A 23033-nucleotide genomic window follows, 5' to 3' on the forward strand; every position below is an offset into this window, starting at 1 on the left:
GAAAGTAGTCTCTACTAATATCATTTCTCCTGTATGGCCCTCAGACAATTGCCTCAACCTTAAGGTTTAGAGATAGTAAAAATAGTATTGTAGCCTTACATAGCTCGGTGATACGTACTGGCAAGAGTTGGGAACACTGGGAGTTCCCTGGTGGTCCCGGGTTAGTCCCTGGTCGGGGAATAGAGATCCCGCAAACCACGCGGCTCAGCCAAAATTTTTAAAAGCAAAACAAAAAGAGCTGGGAACATTGCATCCATTTTCAACCCAGAAAATGTAAGATCCTCTGAGGACGCGTGGTGGCGCTGCACGATAAGGTACAAACCGGAACCGCAGCTGCGTCTCCATTAACAGGCAAAACTCAACAGCAGAGCCTGGAAGCCCATGAGAAGCTTGGATGCCACAGAAGGAGGACTGGGTCCTCTGTAAAGGACTACTCACTGGAATATTTCTGAAGTACCTTGTGGAATAACTACAGTCTCAGAAACGTACTCAGGCCTTTACAGCTCAGCGGAACCACCCTCGCCAGAGGCTATACCGAGCAAGAACAATGGAGGTTGGCGGGAAGCTCATTTGCAGACAAAGGCAAGTCTTTTTCTTCTTTTTCTTCTTGGGCTTAGCTCAGGCGGGCTCTGAATTTAGGCGTTATTCTGTGGTGGAGGAAACTGAAGGGAGCTCTTTTGTAACCAATTTAGCAAAAGACCTGGGTCTGGGGCAGGGGGAACTTTCCAGGCGGGGAGCTAGGGTCATTTCCAAAGGAAACAAACTGTATCTGCAGCTCCATCAGGAGACTGGGGATTTACTGCTAAATGAGAAACTGGACCGCGAAGAACTGTGTGGTCAGACAGAGCCCTGTATGCTGCGTTTCCAGGTGTTGCTAGAGAATCCCTTAGAGTTTTTTCAAGCTGAGCTACAGGTAATAGACATAAATGACCATGCTCCGGTGTTCATGGACAGAGATATGTTGCTAAAAATATCAGAGAGCAGTCCTCCTGGGACTAAGTTTCCTCTGAAGAACGCTCAGGACATGGATGTAGGCCGAAACAATATTGAAAACTATACAATCAGTCCCAACTCCTATTTCCGGGTCCTCACCCGCAAACGCAGCGATGGCAGGAAATATCCGGAACTTGTGCTGGACAAAGTGCTGGATCGGGAGGAGGAACCTGAGCTCAGGTTAACCCTCACTGCTCAGGATGGCGGTTCTCCACCCCGGTTTGGCACCGCTCAGGTCTACATCGAAGTCCTGGACATCAACGATAATGCCCCTGAATTTGAGCCGCCTTTCTATAGGGTGCAGATCCCCGAGGACAGTCCCATAGGCTACCTGATTGTCAAAGTCTCTGCTACGGATATAGACATAGGAATCAACAGAGAGATTTCCTATTCACTTTTCCAGGCTTCAGAAGAGATTAGCAAAACCTTTGAGATCAACGTCATGACAGGAGAAATTCGACTGAAAAAACAACTTGATTTCGAAACAACTCAGTCTTATGAGGTCACTATCGAGGCCAGAGATACTGGAAGTCTTTCTGGGAAATGCACCGTTCTGACTCAAGTCATGGATGTGAACGACAATGCTCCAGAAGTCACCATGTCTGCACTTACCAGGCAGATCCCCGAGAACTCTCCTGAGACTGTGGTTGCAGTTTTCAGTGTTTCAGATCTTGATTCTGAAGAGAACGGGAAAATAAGTTGCTACATTCAGGACGATCTACCTTTTTTCCTTAAATCTTCCATGGAAAACTTTTATACCCTAGTAACAGAGAGACCGCTAGACAGAGAGACCAGAGCAGAATACAACGTCACCATCACCGTCACGGACCTGGGGACACCCAGGCTGAAAACCGAGCACAACATAACCGTGCTGGTGTCCGACGTCAACGACAACGCCCCCGCCTTCACCCAGACCTCCTACACCCTGTCCGTCCGCGAGAACAACAGCCCCGCCCTGCACATCGGCAGCGTCCGCGCCACAGACAGAGACGCGGGCGCCAACGCCCAGGTCACCTACTCGCTGCTGCCGCCCCTCGACCCGCACGTGCCCCTGGCCTCCCTGGTATCCATCAACCCGGACAACGGCCACCTGTTCGCCCTGAGGTCCCTGGACTACGAGGCCCTGCGGGCGTTCGAGTTCCGCGTGGGCGCCGCCGACCGCGGCTCGCCCGCGCTCAGCAGCCAGGCGCTGGTGCGCGTGCTCGTGGCGGACGACAACGACAACGCGCCCTTCGTGCTGTACCCGCTGCAGAACGCCTCGGCGCCCTGCACCGAGCTGGTGCCCAGGGCGGCCGAGGCGGGCTACCTGGTGACCAAGGTGGTGGCGGTGGACGGCGACTCGGGCCAGAACGCCTGGCTGTCGTACCAGCTGCTCAAGGCCACGGAGCCCGGCCTCTTCGGCGTGTGGGCGCACAACGGCGAGGTGCGCACGGCCCGGCTGCTGAGCGAGCGCGACGCGGCCAAGCACAGGCTGCTGGTGCTGGTCAAGGACAACGGCGAGCCGCCGCTCTCGGCCAGCGTCACGCTGCACGTGCTGCTGGTGGACGGCTTCTCGCAGCCCTACCTGCCGGCCCCGGAAGCGGAAGCGGCGGACGCGGCCCCGGCCGCCCCGCTCACCGTCTACCTGGTGGTGGCCTTGGCGTCGGTGTCGTCGCTCTTCGTCTTCTCGGTGCTGGTGTTCGTCGCGGTGCGGCTGTGCAGGAGGGGCGGGGCGGCCTCGGTGGGTCGCTGCTCGGTGCCCGAGGGCCCCTTTCCGGGCCACCTGGTGGACGTCAGCGGCACGGGGACCCTGTCCCAGAGCTACCAGTACGAGGTGTGTCTGACAGGAGGCTCTGGGACCAGCGAGTTCAGGTTTCTGAAGCCAATTGTGACCAATTTTCAGGGCCATTCCCCTGGCCCAGATATAGAAGAAACCCCCAACTTTAGGAAAGATTTTGGTTTCAGTATTCAGTGACAGCAATTGTGTTTCACGTTCCATATATTTTAAATTGATACTTCAAGGTGATGGTTTTTCTGGCAACCTATCATGAACTTTTAAACTACACTAAACTTGCTTGCAAATTTTGTTTTAAAGAAAGGTATCTTTTCTTCATTACTGTAAGAAAATTAATGGTCCTAAATCTTGCCTCTCAAAACACTGTTGAAGTCAATAAATGTACAGGTCCTTTCTGGCATAGCTTAGAAATGTGTTAGGAAAAAAATCAGTGGGAAATTAATTCTATATAATCAGTTATATTTCCTTGAGGTTTTCTTATTAGTTTTTAAACCATTAAGTATATAAGAGCAGTACTGCACTAACACACTGAAGCATGCCCAATCAGGAAGGAGAGAGAACTGGTACAACGAGAATCTGGCTCTTACTTTATTCTGCTCTCATAGCACTTTATTCTTATTTTCTCTTATTAATTGTATATTCATTAATATACCAGTGTTAGTTTTAATATAGTTATTGTAATTGCTTTCCATTTAGTTTCACTGGTGTAAAAGGGGAGAAAAAGCTACACTGTGTTTATCCAGTGTGATGAAAGGGCATAGTAGGAAATTGGCTTTTCCCACTTGAGAAACATTGGTCATCTTGTGACAGAAAATGCAGTAGCTGTCCAATCTCCATTCATCTTTTCTTCTTTGGTAACACACTCCAAATTTCATTTAGAGCATTAGTGTGCTTAGTCAAAAGAACGTTTTCCCAGGCTCCTTGGCAGCTAAAACGGGACATTTGACTATATGTATATGCAAATGTTGTTAGAGACTTTCCAAGAAGGCCATTAAAAGGGAGGTGACTCATCTAGGAAGGGGTCCCTTTTTGTCCTCTAACTGCTTCTTGCTGCTTGGAATGTGGGAGTCTTGATTGGAACACAATCAGTCATATTGAGCCATAAAGCAACACCAAGGATGGAAATAATGGACCAAGACAATCAGTATAGAATAAACTTTAAAGAGATGAGGACCCCTGATAATCACAGTTACCGTGTCATCCCTGGATTGCTCACTTCTGAGCTTTTTTTACATGAGAAATAAAGGAACTTCTATCTCATTTAAGCCACCATCATTTTAGTTTTGTGCTACCTCCAGTGGAATCCAATCCTAATGCTTTCACAGTAAGACTTTTTGTTAAAATGTTATACAATACAGTAAAATGGACAAATCTTAAGTGTATAGTTTGATCTAACTGATCTTTGTCAAGTTTTCCTTGATTTCTAATTTACTTAAGAGTACAGAGTGCTTTACATTCATTATCTTTTTAATCCTCTGCCAAACCCTAAGGAAGTTGGCATGTTATTTCCTCTTTTACTTGTTCACAATTCTTAAGTAATAAAAGGAAAAATTTGGAATATATTCTAAGTCTACTTGAATGGAATGTTCCAGTTCTTAACCAGTACGCTATCACAGCAGGCATTAACTGGTGGCATTGTCTTCCTAACCAAGTAAGTGAAATCCTTCTATTGCATGAATTGAACTCCTATGTAGAAATGTAACTTTTAGTCTGTAGCTTGATTTTGTTTCTATACCAGAGATCACACTGCTCTGGACCAATAAACCCAAAGTTCTTACAGAAGCACTGACCTAAGTAAGCTGGGTCAGGTACCACAATTGACCTTCATCATGATCTTATCAGCCTGATTACCTTCCTGTACCTTCTCAACATATCACATTCATTATTGCAGAAATGAAGGCCCTAAACAGGGAGTAGAATTACCCTATGGTTGTATTTCTTGAGTTTTTTTGTACTATTCCTTCAGTCTTTTTCTGTCAGTCCTAATATATATTTTCTCTTTTTTTGAAAGTTTATTATATACATTCTGTAAGTCCCTTATTCAAATTAAATATACTGTATTCATTTTAGTGCACTATTTCTTTGAAAGTAGTTGCTATTCTAGTATTAGCTCTAAATGAAATAACTAATTTCAGAAAAGTATAGGCAATGAGGTGGAGGAATTTTTATCACTAAATAATTTAGAGATTCTGGAAATTAAATAGAAATAAAGATGATAGGCTCCAGTTATTTTCTATTAAAACTAACCATATGTCTTTGACAATGCCTCTTAAAAATTATGCTGAAAAAAGATTTAGAGGGTCATAAATGACTTTATTCTGAAAGGATGGCTCACAAGAGCTGAATCAGACATTCTTCAGCATTTGCTATGGTAATCCAATTTTGTAGAGTGATGAATTTTGTTAACTCAGATGCTGGGTGCATGAAATTTCATGCTTATGTATTCATTTTCTATTTCTACTATTAAAAATTATCACAAACTTGGTTGCTTAAAACAATAAAAATGCACTACTATATAGTTCTGTAGATCTGATGTCTGATATGGGTATGACTGGGTTAAATTCAAGATGTCACCAGGGGTGCATTCTCTTCTGGTGGCTCTAGAGGAGAATCTATTTCTTTCTCTTCTCCAGTTTCTAGATGCTGCCTACAGTACTTGACTCATGGCCCCTTTCATCCATCTTCAAAGGCAGCAACATTGTTTCTCTTAGTCCACTTCTTCTGTAATCACAGAGGGGTGTAATCACCCCTCTGACCATAGCCAGGAAAGGTTCTGTCCCTCCCAGATAATCCAGGATAACCTACCCCCCACAAGGTCCTCAATTTACTTATATCTGTGAATTCTCTTTTGCCATGTAAGATAACATATTTACAGATTTGGGGAATTAGGGCATGAACATCTTTTGGTGGGTAGCCATTATTCTGCCTACCGCAGGTTGACTGCTTGAAAGAAAATTATCTGGTCTAGCAGGACCACCTGTGGCCAAAGGAAGGCATACAAAGACCTTTATAACAGAAGTTTAGACCCCACTGATTGAATGCTTTGACCCCAGACAAGGTATTTATCAAAAGTTGTTCTACAGATTGTTAACAAAAACACTGGATTTATAAAAAAACATTATGAATCTTTACTGGAATTCAATTTAAATTTTAAAAATGGAAAATCTGAACTAAAGAGTATTTTGGGGTTTTTTTAGATGATGAAAATGTTCTAAAATTGACTGTGGTGATGGATGCACTACTCTGTGAATATACTAAAAGTGACTGAATTGTAGACTTTAAACGAGTGAATTGTATGGTATGTGAATTACATCTCATTAAACCTGTCTTTTAAAAGTAATAAAACAGAAATTATTCTTGTCATGATAAAAAAAAAAATCCCAAAACATGGCAGGCCTAACCCTTAGACTGCCTTTTTGGTAAATAACTTTCCAATAATTTGAAAGTTTCAAAAACTCATGTCCTCAGGCTTAGGTGCTGGAAAGAAGAGGAAGTAATCTACTCTTTAATAGGGCGTTGATAAAATACTCTCTTTAGAACCATCACTGATTGCAATTTTGCAATGTCCACTCATCTGTAATTCTATAACATGTACCATGAAAATAATGTACTTGTGAAACTGTTCCCATATTATTTCAGAAATATTTTGCTCCTAAATTTATATTCTTCTCAGCTTAAATGTTAATTATTTTATTTAATTATTTACCCTGAACAGCTTTAAACAGTCAACATAATGAAAGTTTACTCTGAGTACTCCTCCTGTGTAACAACACAGCTCTCTCTGAACTCATAAAAACCACAAGAAAATAGAACTAAGTGTTTCATATTACAGAACACGGTTGACACAGCCTAATGTGTTACATTTAGAAGAATTTTGCATCCAACGTTAAACCAGAAAAGATAAGACATAGTAAGAACGCATGGTGGCGCTGCAGGTTAAGGTGGTGAGAAACAGAATTGCAGACGTAGCTCCAGGATCCAGCCAGTTTCACACTGCCTGGAAGCTGAAGAACAGCTTTCTCAGTCAGAGCACAATGTGCGTGAAACCTCTTTAAAACTGTATTTAGAGACATAGTTCTGACCTGCTATACTGCAGGACCGGACTACCAGGATCCTGGGCATATATGAAGCTCCTGTGAACTCAGTTTTCAGGAAAGAGCAATGGAGATTGGATGGATGCACAATCCGAGACAAAGGCAAGTCCTAGTTTTCTTTGTTTTGCTGAGCATGTATGGGGCGAGCGCAGAGTTGGGGCCCTATTCAGTAGTGGAAGAAACAGAGAGAGGTTCCTTTGTGGCAAATGTAGGAAAAGACCTGGGGCTGGGGTTGACAGAGATGTCCACCCGCGGTGCCCGGATCATTTCCCAGTGGAACAAAGAGCATTTGCAGCTCAAGGTTCAGACTGGGGATTTGCTCATAAATGACAAACTAGATCGAGAGAAGCTGTGCGGTCCGAGTGAGCCTTGCATACTACATTTCCAAGTATTAATGGAAAAACCGTTAGAGATATTTCAGGCAGAACTGAGAGTGAAAGACATAAATGACCATTCCCCCGTGTTCACTGAAAGAGAAATGATTCTAAAAATACCGGAAAACAGTCCTATAGGAATTTCATTCCCTCTGAGTAATGCTCTGGACTTGGATGTAGGCAGCAACAATGTTCAGAACTATAAAATCAGCCCCAACTCCCATTTTCGGGTTCTAACCCAAAATCGCAGCGATGGCAGAAAATACCCTGAGCTGGTGTTGGACAAAGAGCTGGATCGGGAGGAGGAGCCTGAAATCTCATTAACCCTGATAGCGCTGGATGGCGGCTCTCCGCCTCGGTATGGAACCGCCCAGGTGCACATTGAAGTGGTGGACAGTAACGATAATGCCCCTGAGTTTGAGCAGTCGCTCTACAAGGTGCATATTCCCGAAGACAGCCCCATAGGCTCCCTGGTTGTCACTGTCTCTGCCAGCGATGTAGACAGTGGAGTCTATGGGAAAATATCATACACATTCTTTCAGCCTTCAGAAGATATTAGTAAAACTTTGGAGGTAAATCCTATGACAGGTGAAATTCGACTGAGAAAAAAAGTAGATTTTGAAACAGTTCTGTCTTATGAAGTGGACATCAAGGCCACTGATGGGGGAGGTCTTTCAGGAAAATGCACTCTTCTCCTGCAAGTAGTGGATGTGAATGACAATCCTCCAGAAGTGACAGTGTCCGCACTCACCACTCCCATCCCAGAGAACTCCCCTGACATTGTAGTTGCTGTTTTCAGTGTTTCAGATCCTGACTCTGGGGACAATGGGAAAACTATTTCCTCCATCCAGGATGACCTTCCTTTTCTTCTAAAACCTTCAGTCAAGAACTTTTACACCTTAGTAACCCAGAAAACACTAGATAGAGAAGAAAGAGCCGAGTACAACATCACCATCACCGTCACAGATATGGGAACCCCCAGGCTGAAAACCGAGCACAACATAACCGTGCTGGTGTCCGACGTCAACGACAACGCCCCCGCCTTCACCCAGACCTCCTACACCCTGTCCGTCCGCGAGAACAACAGCCCCGCCCTGCACATCGGCAGCGTCCGCGCCACAGACAGAGACGCGGGCGCCAACGCCCAGGTCACCTACTCGCTGCTGCCGCCCCTCGACCCGCACGTGCCCCTGGCCTCCCTGGTATCCATCAACCCGGACAACGGCCACCTGTTCGCCCTGAGGTCCCTGGACTACGAGGCCCTGCGGGCGTTCGAGTTCCGCGTGGGCGCCGCCGACCGCGGCTCGCCCGCGCTCAGCAGCCAGGCGCTGGTGCGCGTGCTCGTGGCGGACGACAACGACAACGCGCCCTTCGTGCTGTACCCGCTGCAGAACGCCTCGGCGCCCTGCACCGAGCTGGTGCCCAGGGCGGCCGAGGCGGGCTACCTGGTGACCAAGGTGGTGGCGGTGGACGGCGACTCGGGCCAGAACGCCTGGCTGTCGTACCAGCTGCTCAAGGCCACGGAGCCCGGCCTCTTCGGCGTGTGGGCGCACAACGGCGAGGTGCGCACGGCCCGGCTGCTGAGCGAGCGCGACGCGGCCAAGCACAGGCTGCTGGTGCTGGTCAAGGACAACGGCGAGCCGCCGCTCTCGGCCAGCGTCACGCTGCACGTGCTGCTGGTGGACGGCTTCTCGCAGCCCTACCTGCCGGCCCCGGAAGCGGAAGCGGCGGACGCGGCCCCGGCCGCCCCGCTCACCGTCTACCTGGTGGTGGCCTTGGCGTCGGTGTCGTCGCTCTTCGTCTTCTCGGTGCTGGTGTTCGTCGCGGTGCGGCTGTGCAGGAGGGGCGGGGCGGCCTCGGTGGGTCGCTGCTCGGTGCCCGAGGGCCCCTTTCCGGGCCACCTGGTGGACGTCAGCGGCACGGGGACCCTGTCCCAGAGCTACCAGTACGAGGTGTGTCTGACGGGAGGCTCTGGGAGTAATGAGTTCAAATTCTTGAAGCCGATTCTCCCCAACCTCCCGCCCCAATGCCCTGGGAAAGAAATAGAGGAAAATCGTACCTTCTACAATAGCTTTGGGTTCAATATTCAGTGACCATAATTCACTTTTATATCTTATAGGTATGTTGTTCTGTGGCACTTCCATACCAACATTATTTTCCCCAAAATGTGTGTGTTTGAAGTTGTACTGATGTTACTTTTATATTTTTGCATGTTCTACCCACCTTTACTTTTAAGTGAATGTTTGTCTTTACCTGTGGTTGTAGTTAGATAGCAATTTATTCTCTAACCAAGGAGGTCTTAATTTGTAATTAATTTGCCTCCTTAAATAATAACACCAAATCAGTTTTTGCTCATGGCCCTCTCTCCAGTTGAACTTTCATTCACAATTATGCTTATGATAAAATAAAGCAGACCACTTTCAAAGTATTTCAAGGGTTCAAGTATTTCTTCATTTTCTTTATTGCGGTTTTTCTTGTCGTTGAATAATGGTTGCTATTCAGAAATGTCATCCTTTCTTTAAATTCACCACTTTTTTTAGTTAACATTTTAAAATGTTTATTACTGCTGAAAATATACCTGAAAAATCATGTCCTATGATACAATCATAAACACCTTGTTAGAATGGGCCAGAAGGCAATTTTCTTAGTGTCTCTTCTTTACTCATCTTGGAGGGTTATTCTGAAGACACATTAATATTGTGGCCACCCAAAGAATACTGGAATATGAAGTTATAATTTTCCAGATGTCTCATTAATGTTACAAAGGTATGATGCAACCTAGTTGAATACAGGCTCCCAAGTAATCATTTGTTTATTGTAGAGTGGACTTGTTTGCTAATGTGTATAATTTTTTGCCTCCTGTGTTATCCCAGAATTTAATATATATACACTGGGCACTAATTTTCAAACTTTAAAAAATCACAGGCAACTGAAAAATTATATTGTATATATTATATAACATACATGTTTTATATGAAAAATGTTTTGTGAACAGTGCTTAGCTTTTTTGTGATACAATCTGAAATTGCCTGTATTATTCCATTCTATTTAATTTTCAAATGTGGTCATGATCCACTAAATTGATTTCATGACCTACTAATGAGTAGCAATCCAAAGTTTCAAAACCACTGTTCTCAGATATTTGTAGAGTACTGAAAATTATGAAAAGATAGTCCTTTAACATTCTAATTTTCGAACTTTTTTCAAGTCATTGTAGGAGGAAGTTTTGTTTCATGCTGTACAAGCACCAACCAACCACTCTTGCCTTTAGTAACCTGACTATATTACAGAAGAGAAAGCCTTCATTTTTGGGGGAGGATCTTTCCAATGAATTTCATCAAAAAGTCTAAAGTCTGTATGTTGTGGAAGGAAAATGTAGATGAGCAAAATGAGTAAGGGTATAGAAGGAAAGGAAGTGTGTGTGAGAGAGAGAGAGTAGGCATGAGAAAGAGGAGGTGCATGAGGGTGAGTAAAATGATTGCTTTTATGCCTGAGGTGGGGCCACAGACTGGAGTCAATGCCACGCACTGCCTCTTGAAGATATTCTAATCTTAACATTATAGAGGGGCTGGGTATTAGTTAATAATGCCTGGAAGTCAAACCTCTTGCCCTAACATATCCAAAATAATCTAATGTTTACAGTCCTTGAATGCTAAAATTTCACCACCAGTTCTTTTGAACTGTGTGGACTGATTAATTACTCTTTGAATTCAAGATAAATGGAGGGAACAAAAGTCTCTCCATGCAGGCTAACTAAATTCTAATTTTCTATTTTCAGAAGTGGAAATTGGAGTATGTTCTTCTTCCCTAAATGAAAGCTTCCTTACATAGAGAACAAAAACTCATATTAATTAATCAAAATTAAGTATTAAGGTTACCTCCTGTGTTTACTGTTCTTAGTGGGGAAAAGATGGAGGACTACTCGCTTAAAGAGATATACAGTGTTATAGCTGTCAACAACCAAGGTGGGAGTGTTCTAGCAGCTTGTTTCCCCAGTAAGCTTGGTCTCTCATCTATAATGGGGAAGGGGGAAAGAGAAGTTTAAACAGCTCAGGCAGAAAATCTAACAGGTGCAACAGCAGAGAAAAGGACAAGGTGCTTGTCCTCTTGCTTAGAGTTCTTCCAGCTATCTGAACAGGAGGACTTGTCTATTTCTGGAAAGAACTATGTGTTTCCTGACTCTAATGGAGAGAGGCCAGGCCTTCAGGAGCTAAGATGCCCAGATATAAGTAAACCAACCAGTTATCTTACAATGTATTGCTAAAAACAGATTTTGCTCTATGCTTCAGATACCTTATTTATAGTTAAATATAAACCAGTGCATAGGAATCCAACTGTACCAGCCAATTTTATATTAAAGGACTATAAGTTGTCCAATGGGAAGAGGTCACTTACAAAATGGAGATGCAAGAGACTGCTCAGCCTCCCAGAACTGATTTTCTTGAAAACCCTTACCAATAAGAACAAAATAACACTTTGGGTTGGAATTTGCCAAGAGTATGGGTAAGAAAGGACATAAGGACATTTTCACTTACAAACACATTGTTTTCCTCATCTCCTTTCTACTTCAAGTCCCTATCCTAGTACTGCATTCCTGAATCCACAGATTGATCTAACATGGCCTCTCCGTCCTCTGCTCCAGTTGTCATTAGTGCCTTGGCTACATGCTGTACTTTTTCACTACCCAGAACTGTTCTATGAAATATGATTTCAGATCTCTCCCTCTGAGAACACAACCTTCTATGCCTTTAGCCCTCTCATCCTGCTACTCATATCACATCTTGTCTTTGACCTTGTCATGACCTCCATTCCATGATGCTACTACCACCTATCAACCCCCTCCTGTTTTAATTTCCTTCCCATCCAGCTGACTCCCTGTTTTACCACTCCCAATCACTTCATGCTCATATTCTCAATTCTCTTGTTCAACTTGCCTTCACTCTAGGATTTCCTTCACCACCTGATGAAACTCCACATTAGATGAATATAGTTATCTCTTTTCTCTTACACCTGGGATGCTGCACTCTATAAGACAAACTGAGAAAATGATCAATAGTATTGCCACTAAGTTTATCACACCCAAACTTAATTGGGCTTTCAAGATCAAGACATATTTTTGTATTTTCCTAATCAGCTTTCTCTTTTATTCTCCATAACAACTACTTCAAACCTACTTATCTTACTTGAAACTACTCACCCTACTACTTACACACCCCCTTTTAGCAGATGAACTTGCTTAATACCTTAAAGAGAAAACAGAATCCATCAGATGGGAATTATCTCAATTTCCTGTCCCCAAACGTATACTCTTGATAGCATATGTACTTGGAAAATTTCCTCTGCTGAGGTCCCTTCCACCTAAGTCCAATCCCTTCATATATAGGATCCCTGGATCCTATTTTGACCACTTTCTAGGGGCTCACATTGATTACATCCTTTCTTGTGTATCTTAATTTTCTGCCTCTTTACTCAATACTGCAAATTAGCATTTAAAAACATTTCTCTAGGCTTAAAAAACCCTCCTGAGTCTAAATTCTCCTCCAGATACCAATCTACTTCTTTCTTTTGCAGCTAAGTTTCTCAAAAGGACTGACATTTTTATTTCCTTATCCCTCTCACTTTTCATCCCAGTGAAATCTAATTTTTATCACAACCACTCTACTGAAAACTGCTATTGTAAAGCTCATCAAAGATTTGTGTATAAGTTAGGTAAGGTTACACTACTGAAATAGAGCAGCACAACTACACAGTGGCTTGTAAAAGTATGTATCTCTTTCTTGTACCAGCCGCAATGTAAATGATTGGGTAGATAGGGCAGCTTTGCTCCTCATGGTCCTTCTGGAACCAAAATTTGTTCCAAGTAATTCCTCTTACATTCCCTGTTTCAGTGCATAATCTACATGACTTGTAGCTGGGTCACTGCCACATCTGGGTTCTAGCTGGCTAGGAGGGAAGAGACACATACAGATGTCTTCCATTCCAGACCCAGAGGTAGCAAATAAAAATTCTGTTCACAATCTGTGAGAACTTAGCCACACCTAACTACAAGGGAGGCTGAGTCACCATGTGCCTGGGTACAGTTCTATTACTATATAGAAAAGGAGAACAGATTTTGGCAGACATCTATCAGACTCCTCCACAATGACCATCTTCTTAAATCCAATGGACCATTTTAATACTTATTTTTCTTGAGTTTTCTGAAGGATTTGCTACTGTTGATCTTCCTCATCTCCTTGAAATGCTATTTGCATGATTCTGAACTCTGCATCTTCCTTGTCTTTTTAAAAAAATGCTTCCTGGGCTTCCCTGGTGGCGCAGTGGTTGAGAGTCCGCCTGCCGATGCAGGTGACACGGGTTCGTGCCCCGGTTCGGGAAGATCCCACATGCCACGGAGCGCCTGGGCCCGTGAGCCATGGCCCCTGAGCCTGCGCGTCCGGAGCCTGTGCCCCTCAATGGGAGAGGCCACAACAGTGAGAGGCCCGCGTACCTCAAAAAAAAAAAAGCTTCCTTACCTCTCCTTTAAATGAAGATGATTCTCAGAGTTCTGTGCTAAGCCTCTTCTATTCTTATTTGACACACTTTTGCTTGGTTCTCTTAGAGATCTCATGGTTTCAAACACCATACACAGGCATACCTCATTTTATTGCACTTTATTGCATTTTGCAGATATTGTGTGTTTTTACAAATTGAAAGTTTTTACAAATTCAAAGCCCTGCAATGAGCATATCTATCGACACCATTTTTCCAAAGCATTTGCTCACTTTATGTCTCTGTGTCACATTTTGGTAATTCTCACAATATTTCAAACTTTTCATTATATTTGTTATAATAAAACAAATATAATGGTGATCTGTGATCAGTGATCTTTGATGTTACTATTTTAATTGTTTGGGGGGGCACCATGAACTATACCCATATAAGACAGTGAACTTAATAGATAAATGTGTGTTCTGACTGCTCTACCAACTAGATGTTCCCCATCTTTTTCCTTCTCCTTGGGCCTCCCTATTCCCTGAGACACAACAATATTGAAAATAGGCCAGTTAAGGGACTTCCCTGGTGGCACAGTGGTTAAGAATCCACCTGCCAATGCAGGGGACACGGGTTTGATCCCTGGTCTGGGAGGATCCCACATGCCACGGAGCAACTAAGCCTGTGCGCCACAACTACTGAAGCCCACGTGCCTAGAGCCCTGCTCCACAGCAAGAGAAGCCACCACAATGAGAAGCCTGAGAAGCCGGTGCACCTCAACGAAGAGTAGCCCCTGATGGCCCCAAGTGGAGAAAGCCCTCGCGCAGCAGTGTAGACACAACGCAGCCAAAAATAAAATAAATAAATTTTAAAAAAATTTTTTAAAGAAAATAGGCCAGTTAATAATCCTACAATTTGCCTTAAGTGTTCAAGTGAAAGGAAGAGTCACATGTCTCTCACCTTAAATCAAAAGACAGAAATGATTAAACTTAGTGAAAAAGGCATGCTGAAAGCCAAGACAAGCTGAAAGCTAGGCCTCCTGCACCAAACAGCCAAGTGTGAACGCAAAGGACAAGTTCTTGAAGGAAATTAAGAGTGCTACTCCAGAGAACATGTGAATGATAAAGTGAAACAGCCTTATTACTGATACGGAGAAAGTTTTAGTGACCTGGATAGAACATCAAACCAGATACAACAGTGCTTTAAGACAAAGCTTAATACAGAACAAGGCCCCAACTCTCTTCGATTCTATGAAGGCTGAGAGAAGTGAGGAAGAAAAATTTGAAGCTAGCAGAGGCTGGTTCATGAGGTTTAAGGCAAGAAGCTGTCTCTAGGACGTGAAAGTGCAAGGTGAAGCAGAAGGTTCTGATATAGAAGCTGCAGCAAGTTATCAGCAAGATCTAGTTAAGATAATTCATGAAGCTGGCTACACTATACCACAGATTTTCAATGTCAATGAAATAGTCTTATATTGGAAGAAGATGCCATATAGGGCTTTCATAGCTAGAGAGTAGAAGTAGGTGCTTTGCTTCAAAGTTTCAAAGGACAGGCTGACTCTTGTTAGGGGCTAATGCAGCTGGTGACTTTAAGTTGAAGCCAATGCTTATTGACCATTACAAAAATCCTAGGGCCCTTAAGAATTATGCTAAATCTGCTCCGCCTGTGCTCTTTAAACTGAACAACAAAGCCTGGGTAACAGCACACTTGTTTACAACATAGTTTACTGAGTATTTTAAGCCCACTGTTGAGATCTAGTGCTCAGAAAAAGATTCCTTTCAAAATATTACTGTTCATCGACAATGCATCTGGTCACCCAAGAGCTCTGATGGAGATGTACAACCAGATTAATGTTGTTTTCATGCCTGCTAACACAACATCCATTCTGCAGCCCATGGATCAAGGAATCATTTTGACTTTCAAGTCTTACTATTTAAGAAATACATATCATAAGGCTTTGGCTGCCAAAGATAGTGATTTCTCTAATGGATCTGAGCAAAGGAAACTGAAAACCTTTCGGAACAGGTTCACCATTCTGGATGCCATTAGAAATTCATGATTCATGGGAAGAGATCAAAATACCAATATTAAAGAGTTTGGAAGAAGTTGATTTCAACCCTCATGACTTTGAGGGGTTCAAGACTTCAGTGGAGGAAATAACTTCAGTTGTGGTGAAATAGCAAGAGAACTAGAATTAGAAGTGGAGCCTGAAGATGTGATTGAACGGCTGCAATCTCATGGTAAAACTTTCTCATGGATGAGGAGTTGCTTCTTATGGATGAGCAAAGAAAGTGGTTTCTTGAGATGAAATCTACTCTTGGGGAAAGTGCTGTGAAGATTATTGAAAAGACAACAAAGGATTTAGAATATTACATAAACTTAGTTGATAAAGTAGCGGCAGAGTTTGAGAGGATTGACTCCAATTTTGAAAGAAGTTCTACTGTGGGTAAAATGCTGTCAAACAGCATTATGTGCTACAGAGAAACTGTTCATGAAAGGAAGGCTCCATCGATGCAGCAAACTTCATTGTTGCCTTATTTTAAGGAATTGCCACAGCTACTCCAACCTTCAGCAACCATCATCCTGATCAGTCAGCAGCCATCAACATCAAGGCAAGACCTTCCATCAGCAAAAACATTACGACGTGCTGAAGTCTCAGATGATAGTTAACATTTTTTAGCAATAAAGTATTTTTAAGTTAAGGTATGTACATTGTATTTTTACACATAATGCTACTGCATACTTAACAGATTACAGTATAGTGTAAACATAACTTTTATATGCACTGGGAAACGAAAAAATTTGTGATTCACTTTACTGAGATACTTGCTTTATTGCAGTGGTCTGGAATGGAACCCAAAATATCTCTGGGGTATGCCTGTACATGCTGATGAATCTCAAAGTCCATATCTCCAGCCCAGATTTGTTTTCTGTGTTTTAGTTATATATGTACACACACACACACACACACACACACACACACACACACACACACACATTCCACAGGCACTTACCTCAATATCAACATGTCCAAAACTAACTTTATCTTTTTCTATTTCAATCTTAGTTGTTGTTGTTTTTTTCAAGCATTCCCTGTCTTAGTGAAAGACGCACTAACCATCAGTACCCAACCCAGAGAGGTGTTCATTATCCTTAAGGCTTTCCACTTTTTCTCCCCATGCAAGCCATGAATCACTGGGTCTTAAATATTTTTATCTTCTAAATATCTTTCTAATCACTCCGCTTCTCCTTATCAACACTAGTATTACCTTCATCCAGGCTACCATCACCTCCTAACTGGTCTCTCTGATTCCAGTTATTCCCCCTGAAACTGATTATCATACTTCAGCCAATTTTGATTTTTCAAAAATGCAGGTGTAATTATGTTAATCAACTGTTTAAGATCCTACATTGTATTATAAGTGCCTTTAGGATAAATTTTTAAATGCATGCCATAACTCATATAATTGTTTATGTCCTTACTCTGCTTCTTTCCCCCAATCTCATTTTAACATTCTCCCCCTTCCATGGTTTAAAGCTTGAGGCATATTTAACTTCCCTGTTTCCTTAAAATATCCATTCAAAGCACTTCTTCTTCTCCTGAATGGCTCCTCCAGATCACAACTTGTAGTTCAATACCTTAGGAAAGGTTTCAGTGATGTCCAAAAATATGGATTAGATTTTACTTATTTTAACAGGCACATAACAAGCACTTACTAGCCACTTTGTAAAAATTAACTCATTAGATTCCTATAATAATAATCCTACGAGGTAAACACTATTATTACCCCTATTTTACAGTTAAGGAAGCAGAGGTACATAACTTGCCCAAGACTTAAGATAGTGAGTAGGAGAACTAGGAATCTAATGTAGACATTTTGGTTCCAGAATCCATGTTCATAACCACTATGCAATGCTGTCTCCTAGGTATAAGATGTCCCTTCTTGTTATTTATATATTACTATTTACCTGTGCATACATTCTGGCATATTTTATTTTATTTTTTTTTTTTTAACTTTTTTTTTTATATTTATTTGATTGTGTTGGGTCTTAGTTGTGTCATGCTGGATCATTTTTTAGTTGTACTATGTGGGATCTAGTTCCCTGACCAGGGATCAAACATGGGCCCGCTGCATTGGGAGTGCAGAGTCTTAGCCGCTGGACCATCAGGGAAGTCCCAATACTAACTTTTTTTGAGCACTTTATATGTTTTATCTCACTGAATCTTCAAATAATTCACTGTAGTTTGTACCATAATTCTCCTCATTTTTTAAAGTGAGCAAACCAAGCTATGGAGAGGTACTTAAAATTCACAGAATAGTATGTGGTAGAGTTGGAATCCAAACTTACTACAGAACTCTTGCTCTTAAACCACTACTTTATGTTCTTGCCCTTTGTCCTGTTCCATGTGGTATCTTCCAATGCCATGCGTGGGTTGTGACCTGTAGTGCCAACTGATGCTCAGCAGAATGCCACCTGCAGAACAGGGGGGATTCTCTCCTGAGGTTCTGAACCTCAAGAGGGAAAAGCCTTGCTTAAAAATGGTGTCATTCCTCAGACACAGCGCCTTTCCCAGAGCTCCATTCATCCTTCGCTGCTGCGCGGCCTGTAATTGTACCAGCTGAAGATCGGCCCAAGAAGCCGCGACCGCTGGGCGTCCGAAAACACTAACTCCATTCTGGCATATTTTAATTACTTGCCTGACAAATTTTCTAGACTGTGAGCTCCATAAAGATGCACATACGTATTTTTAAAAATATACAAGTGAAAAAAGCAATGACATTACTAACTATAATCGACTGAAATCTATAAGTGTTTACAAGAGTGTAGGGGAGAATATATTTGCAATTACTCAATAAATGGCCTGAATAAAATATAATTTCTTCAGTTCAGGACATTTTAATGGCTCCTCTTGTCAGGCATTCAAAACAGTGATAATTCAGTGCACTTCATGAACCTTGTTTAAATACTGATTCAAACAAACCAACAGTAAAAATTATTTTGGAGGAAAATGTGTAAAACCAAACACAGATTGAATATACATTATATTAAGCTACCAGCACTAAATTTGTAGATTGTGATAGTGGTATAGTATATATTTTTAAAGTCCTTATCTATTACAGATACTTAATGAAGTATTTAGAGGTAAAAATACGTGGTGTCTGGGATTTGCTTTAAAATACTCCAGATGAATTTATGAATTACTTGTTCAAAGAGAGAAAAAAAAATTCTACTGAAAAAATTCATAGAGACACATGGTGGCGCTGCAGGATAAGATGAAAAGAGTGCTTCTGCAACACTGTGGGCTCCATTATTCACGGGAACAGAGAACATCCAACCCACTGAAAAGAGAGATATTACGGAGCTTCACCTACAGACCTGCTGGAGGTTTATATACTCTCTAGAAGTTTCCAATAAAAAAAGAATCAGAGCCTCAGCTTGCAAAATTAGAGCTGAACTTAAATTTTTCCACAAAAGAGGTTTCTTGAAGAAACCATGGAGATCAGAGGGGCACTCGTTCTGCGGAAAAGGCAAGTTCTGATAATCTTTGTTTTACTGGGATTGTCTCAGGCAGGTCCTGAGACTGTGCACTATTCTGTGGCAGAGGAAAGAGAAACTGGCTCTGTTGTGGCCAATCTGGCAAGGGATCTGGGGCTTGAGGTGGAGGAGCTCTCTTCGCGGGAGGCGCGGGTAGTGTGTGATGATAATGAAAAGCATTTGCACCTCGATTTGTTGACCGGGGATTTGCTCCTAAATGAGAAACTGGACCGGGAAGAGCTGTGTGACTCCACGGAGCCCTGTGTTCTGCATTTTCAGATGGTATTGGAAAACCCTTTACAGTTTTTTCGGGCTGAGCTGCATATCAAAGATATAAATGATCACTCCCCTACATTTCTTGACAAGGAAATAGTTATTAAAATATCAGAGAGTACCATTATTGGAACCACATTCCTAATGGAGAGTGCCCAAGATTTGGATGTAGGAAGCAACAGTCTCCAAAACTACACAGTTAGCCCGAATTCTCACTTCCACATTAAAATTCAAGACAGTGGTGATGGAAAGATATACCCTGAACTAGTCCTGCACAGAGCGTTGGACCATGAGGAGGAGCCTGAGCTCAGATTAACACTCATAGCACTGGATGGTGGATCCCCGCCCAGGTCTGGGACAACTTTGGTCCTCATCAAGGTCTTGGACATCAATGACAATGCCCCAGAGTTTCCTCAGAGGCTCTACAAGGTGCAGGTCCTGGAGGACACACCTGTTGGCTCTTGGATTATCACCATCTCTGCTAAGGATTTGGATGCAGGAAACTATGGGAAAATATCTTACACATTTTTTCATGCATCAGAAGATATTCGTAAAACATTTGAAATCAATCCACTATCTGGGGAAGTTCATTTGCGATCACACTTGGACTTTGAAGCAATACAGTCACACATTATAAATATTCAGGCAACAGATGGTGGGGGTCTTTCGGAAGAATGCACTCTTCTGGTTAAAGTAATAGATATAAATGACAATCCACCAGAAGTGACCATGTCATCAATTACAAAGATAATTCCAGAGAACGCCTCAGAGACCCTTGTGGCTCTTTTTAGTGTCCGAGACCAAGACGCTGGGGAAAATGGGAGGGTCGTTTGCTCTATTCAAGATGACCTCCCATTTTTTCTGAAACGGACCTTCAAGAACTTTTTCACTCTAGTTGCAGAAAAAGCACTGGACAGAGAGGAAAGAGCCGAGTACAACGTCACCATCACCGTCACTGACATGGGAACCCCCAGGCTGAAAACCGAGCACAACATAACCGTGCTGGTGTCCGACGTCAACGACAACGCCCCCGCCTTCACCCAGACCTCCTACACCCTGTCCGTCCGCGAGAACAACAGCCCCGCCCTGCACATCGGCAGCGTCCGCGCCACAGACAGAGACGCGGGCGCCAACGCCCAGGTCACCTACTCGCTGCTGCCGCCCCTCGACCCGCACGTGCCCCTGGCCTCCCTGGTATCCATCAACCCGGACAACGGCCACCTGTTCGCCCTGAGGTCCCTGGACTACGAGGCCCTGCGGGCGTTCGAGTTCCGCGTGGGCGCCGCCGACCGCGGCTCGCCCGCGCTCAGCAGCCAGGCGCTGGTGCGCGTGCTCGTGGCGGACGACAACGACAACGCGCCCTTCGTGCTGTACCCGCTGCAGAACGCCTCGGCGCCCTGCACCGAGCTGGTGCCCAGGGCGGCCGAGGCGGGCTACCTGGTGACCAAGGTGGTGGCGGTGGACGGCGACTCGGGCCAGAACGCCTGGCTGTCGTACCAGCTGCTCAAGGCCACGGAGCCCGGCCTCTTCGGCGTGTGGGCGCACAACGGCGAGGTGCGCACGGCCCGGCTGCTGAGCGAGCGCGACGCGGCCAAGCACAGGCTGCTGGTGCTGGTCAAGGACAACGGCGAGCCACCGCTCTCGGCCAGCGTCACGCTGCATGTGCTGCTGGTGGACGGCTTCTCGCAGCCCTACCTGCCGGCCCCGGAAGCGGAAGCGGCGGACGCGGCCCCGGCCGCCCCGCTCACCGTCTACCTGGTGGTTGCCTTGGCGTCGGTGTCGTCGCTCTTCGTCTTCTCGGTGCTGGTGTTCGTCGCGGTGCGGCTGTGCAGGAGGGGCGGGGCGGCCTCAGTAGGTCGCTGCTCGGTGCCCGAAGGCCTCTTTCCGGGCCACCTGGTGGATGTCAGCGGCACGGGGACCCTGTCCCAGAGCTACCAGTACGAGGTGTGTCTCATGGGAGGTACTGGGACGAATGAGTTTAAATTTCTGAAGCCGATTATCCCTAATCTTCCAGTCCAAGACACTGGTAGGCATATAGGAGAAAATGAGAACTTTAGGAATAGCTTTGGATTCAACATTCAATAAAATAGTTTACTTTAAACTTCTAATCTTTTGTCATTCTTGGCAAACTGTGGATCCATTTTGCCAATCTGTAATAGATTTTACGTTGGACGGTAGTTGCATGCATTAATCATTCCTCATGTTCTCCTCACAGTTGCTTTAAAAATCTTTGTGGCTATAATGACATGAAAAATAATCTGTGTTCTGCTTTTTCATATATTTGGTCAAAATTTCATATTAATGGAGTTATTGCTAATTTTTTGTTCTGATAATGGCATAGTTATGCAAGACGATGTCATTATTTGGAGGTGCAAACTCAAGTATTAAGAGCAAATGCCACAATGTATGTAATTTACTTCTAGACATTTCATCAACGCATAGATACAGCAAAAATTAAAAGTGCTGTTGTAGAGAATGGACTTGAGGATATGGGGAAGGGGGAGGGTGAGCTGTGACAAAGCGAGAGAGAGGCATGGACATATATACACTACCAAACCGTAAGGTAGATAGCTAGTGGGAAGCAGCCATATAGCACAGGGAGATCAGCTCGGTGCTTTGTGACCACCTGGAGGGGTGGGATGGGGAGGGTGGGAGGGAGGGAGACGCAAGAGAGAAGAGATATGGGAACATATGTATATGTATAACTGATTCACTTTGTTATAAAGCAGAAACTAACACACCATTGTAAAGCAATTATACCCCAATAAAGATGTTTAAAAAAAAAAGTGCTGTTGAAGCTGGGTGGAAAGTATATTGGATTTTACTGCACTATTCCCTTTGAAAATTTTCATCACAAAGGGTAAAAGTGCCACCTCTCCAGTATTCAGTAGTAGGGTATCTTATTTGTTTGTTTGTTGTTATATAGTGTTTTTCAAGAATTCACTTTATGACAAGATAAAAGTGACCACACTGAAAATTATTGATTTCTTAAGTAATTTTCCTTTTTTTACTGTTCGTTGATGCTGTTTTGGGAAGAGTCTTATAATGTTCCGGGATTTTATGTTGCTATTTTGTTTTCTTTCAATATACCACATTTGCTGGTTTAAATTTGTATTATTTTATATTGTTCATTATGTAACTCATACGTTCATGGTATCATCTTGAGTAAATACTCCTCCATCAGAAGAGTACAGATAAAAACTTCTTAAGAAATTAAAATGAAAATTCAAACTGGTAGAGAAATTAGGTTCACTTTTCTATTGATTTTAAAAAGTAAATATAGGGCTTCCCTGGTGGCGCAGTGGTTGAGAGTCTGCCTGCCAATGCAGCGGACAAGGGTTTGAGCCCTGGTCTGGGAAGATCCCACATGCTGCGGAGCGACTGGGCCCGTGGGCCGCAACTACTGAGCCTGCGCGTCTGGAGCCTGTGCTCCACAGCAAGAGAGGCCGCGACAGTGAGAGGCCCGCGCACCACGATGAAGAGTGGCCCCCGCTTGCCACAACTAGAGAAAGCCCTCGC

The 23033-nt window shown here is 43.6% G+C and overlaps 3 protein-coding genes and 1 non-coding gene across 4 annotated transcripts; 3 read left to right on the forward strand and 1 right to left on the reverse strand.

The window, feature by feature from the left end:
* Positions 1-379: 379 nt before the first annotated feature.
* Positions 380-2978, forward strand: PCDHB8 (protocadherin beta 8). The gene has a single exon (XM_007461491.1). The coding sequence runs from the start codon at positions 548-550 to the stop codon at positions 2945-2947; it is 2400 nt and encodes a 799-aa protein (XP_007461553.1). The 5' UTR covers positions 380-547; the 3' UTR covers positions 2948-2978.
* Positions 2979-6759: 3781 nt separating this feature from the next.
* Positions 6760-9328, forward strand: PCDHB16 (protocadherin beta 16). The gene has a single exon (XM_007461492.1). The coding sequence runs from the start codon at positions 6929-6931 to the stop codon at positions 9326-9328; it is 2400 nt and encodes a 799-aa protein (XP_007461554.1). The 5' UTR covers positions 6760-6928.
* Positions 9329-17803: 8475 nt separating this feature from the next.
* Positions 17804-17876, reverse strand: TRNAG-CCC (transfer RNA glycine (anticodon CCC)). Its single transcript has one exon. It is a non-coding gene; the product is annotated as a tRNA-Gly (tRNA).
* Positions 17877-19199: 1323 nt separating this feature from the next.
* LOC103086751 (protocadherin beta-14) lies at positions 19200-21949 on the forward strand. Its single transcript, XM_007461493.1, has one exon. It carries the CDS (start codon positions 19200-19202, stop codon positions 21597-21599), a length of 2400 nt encoding a protein of 799 aa, XP_007461555.1. The 3' UTR covers positions 21600-21949.
* Positions 21950-23033: the final 1084 nt, after the last annotated feature.

This window comes from Lipotes vexillifer, unplaced genomic scaffold, assembly GCF_000442215.2.
Source record: "Lipotes vexillifer unplaced genomic scaffold, Lipotes_vexillifer_v1.1 scaffold217, whole genome shotgun sequence".
NCBI lineage: Eukaryota > Metazoa > Chordata > Mammalia > Artiodactyla > Lipotidae > Lipotes > Lipotes vexillifer.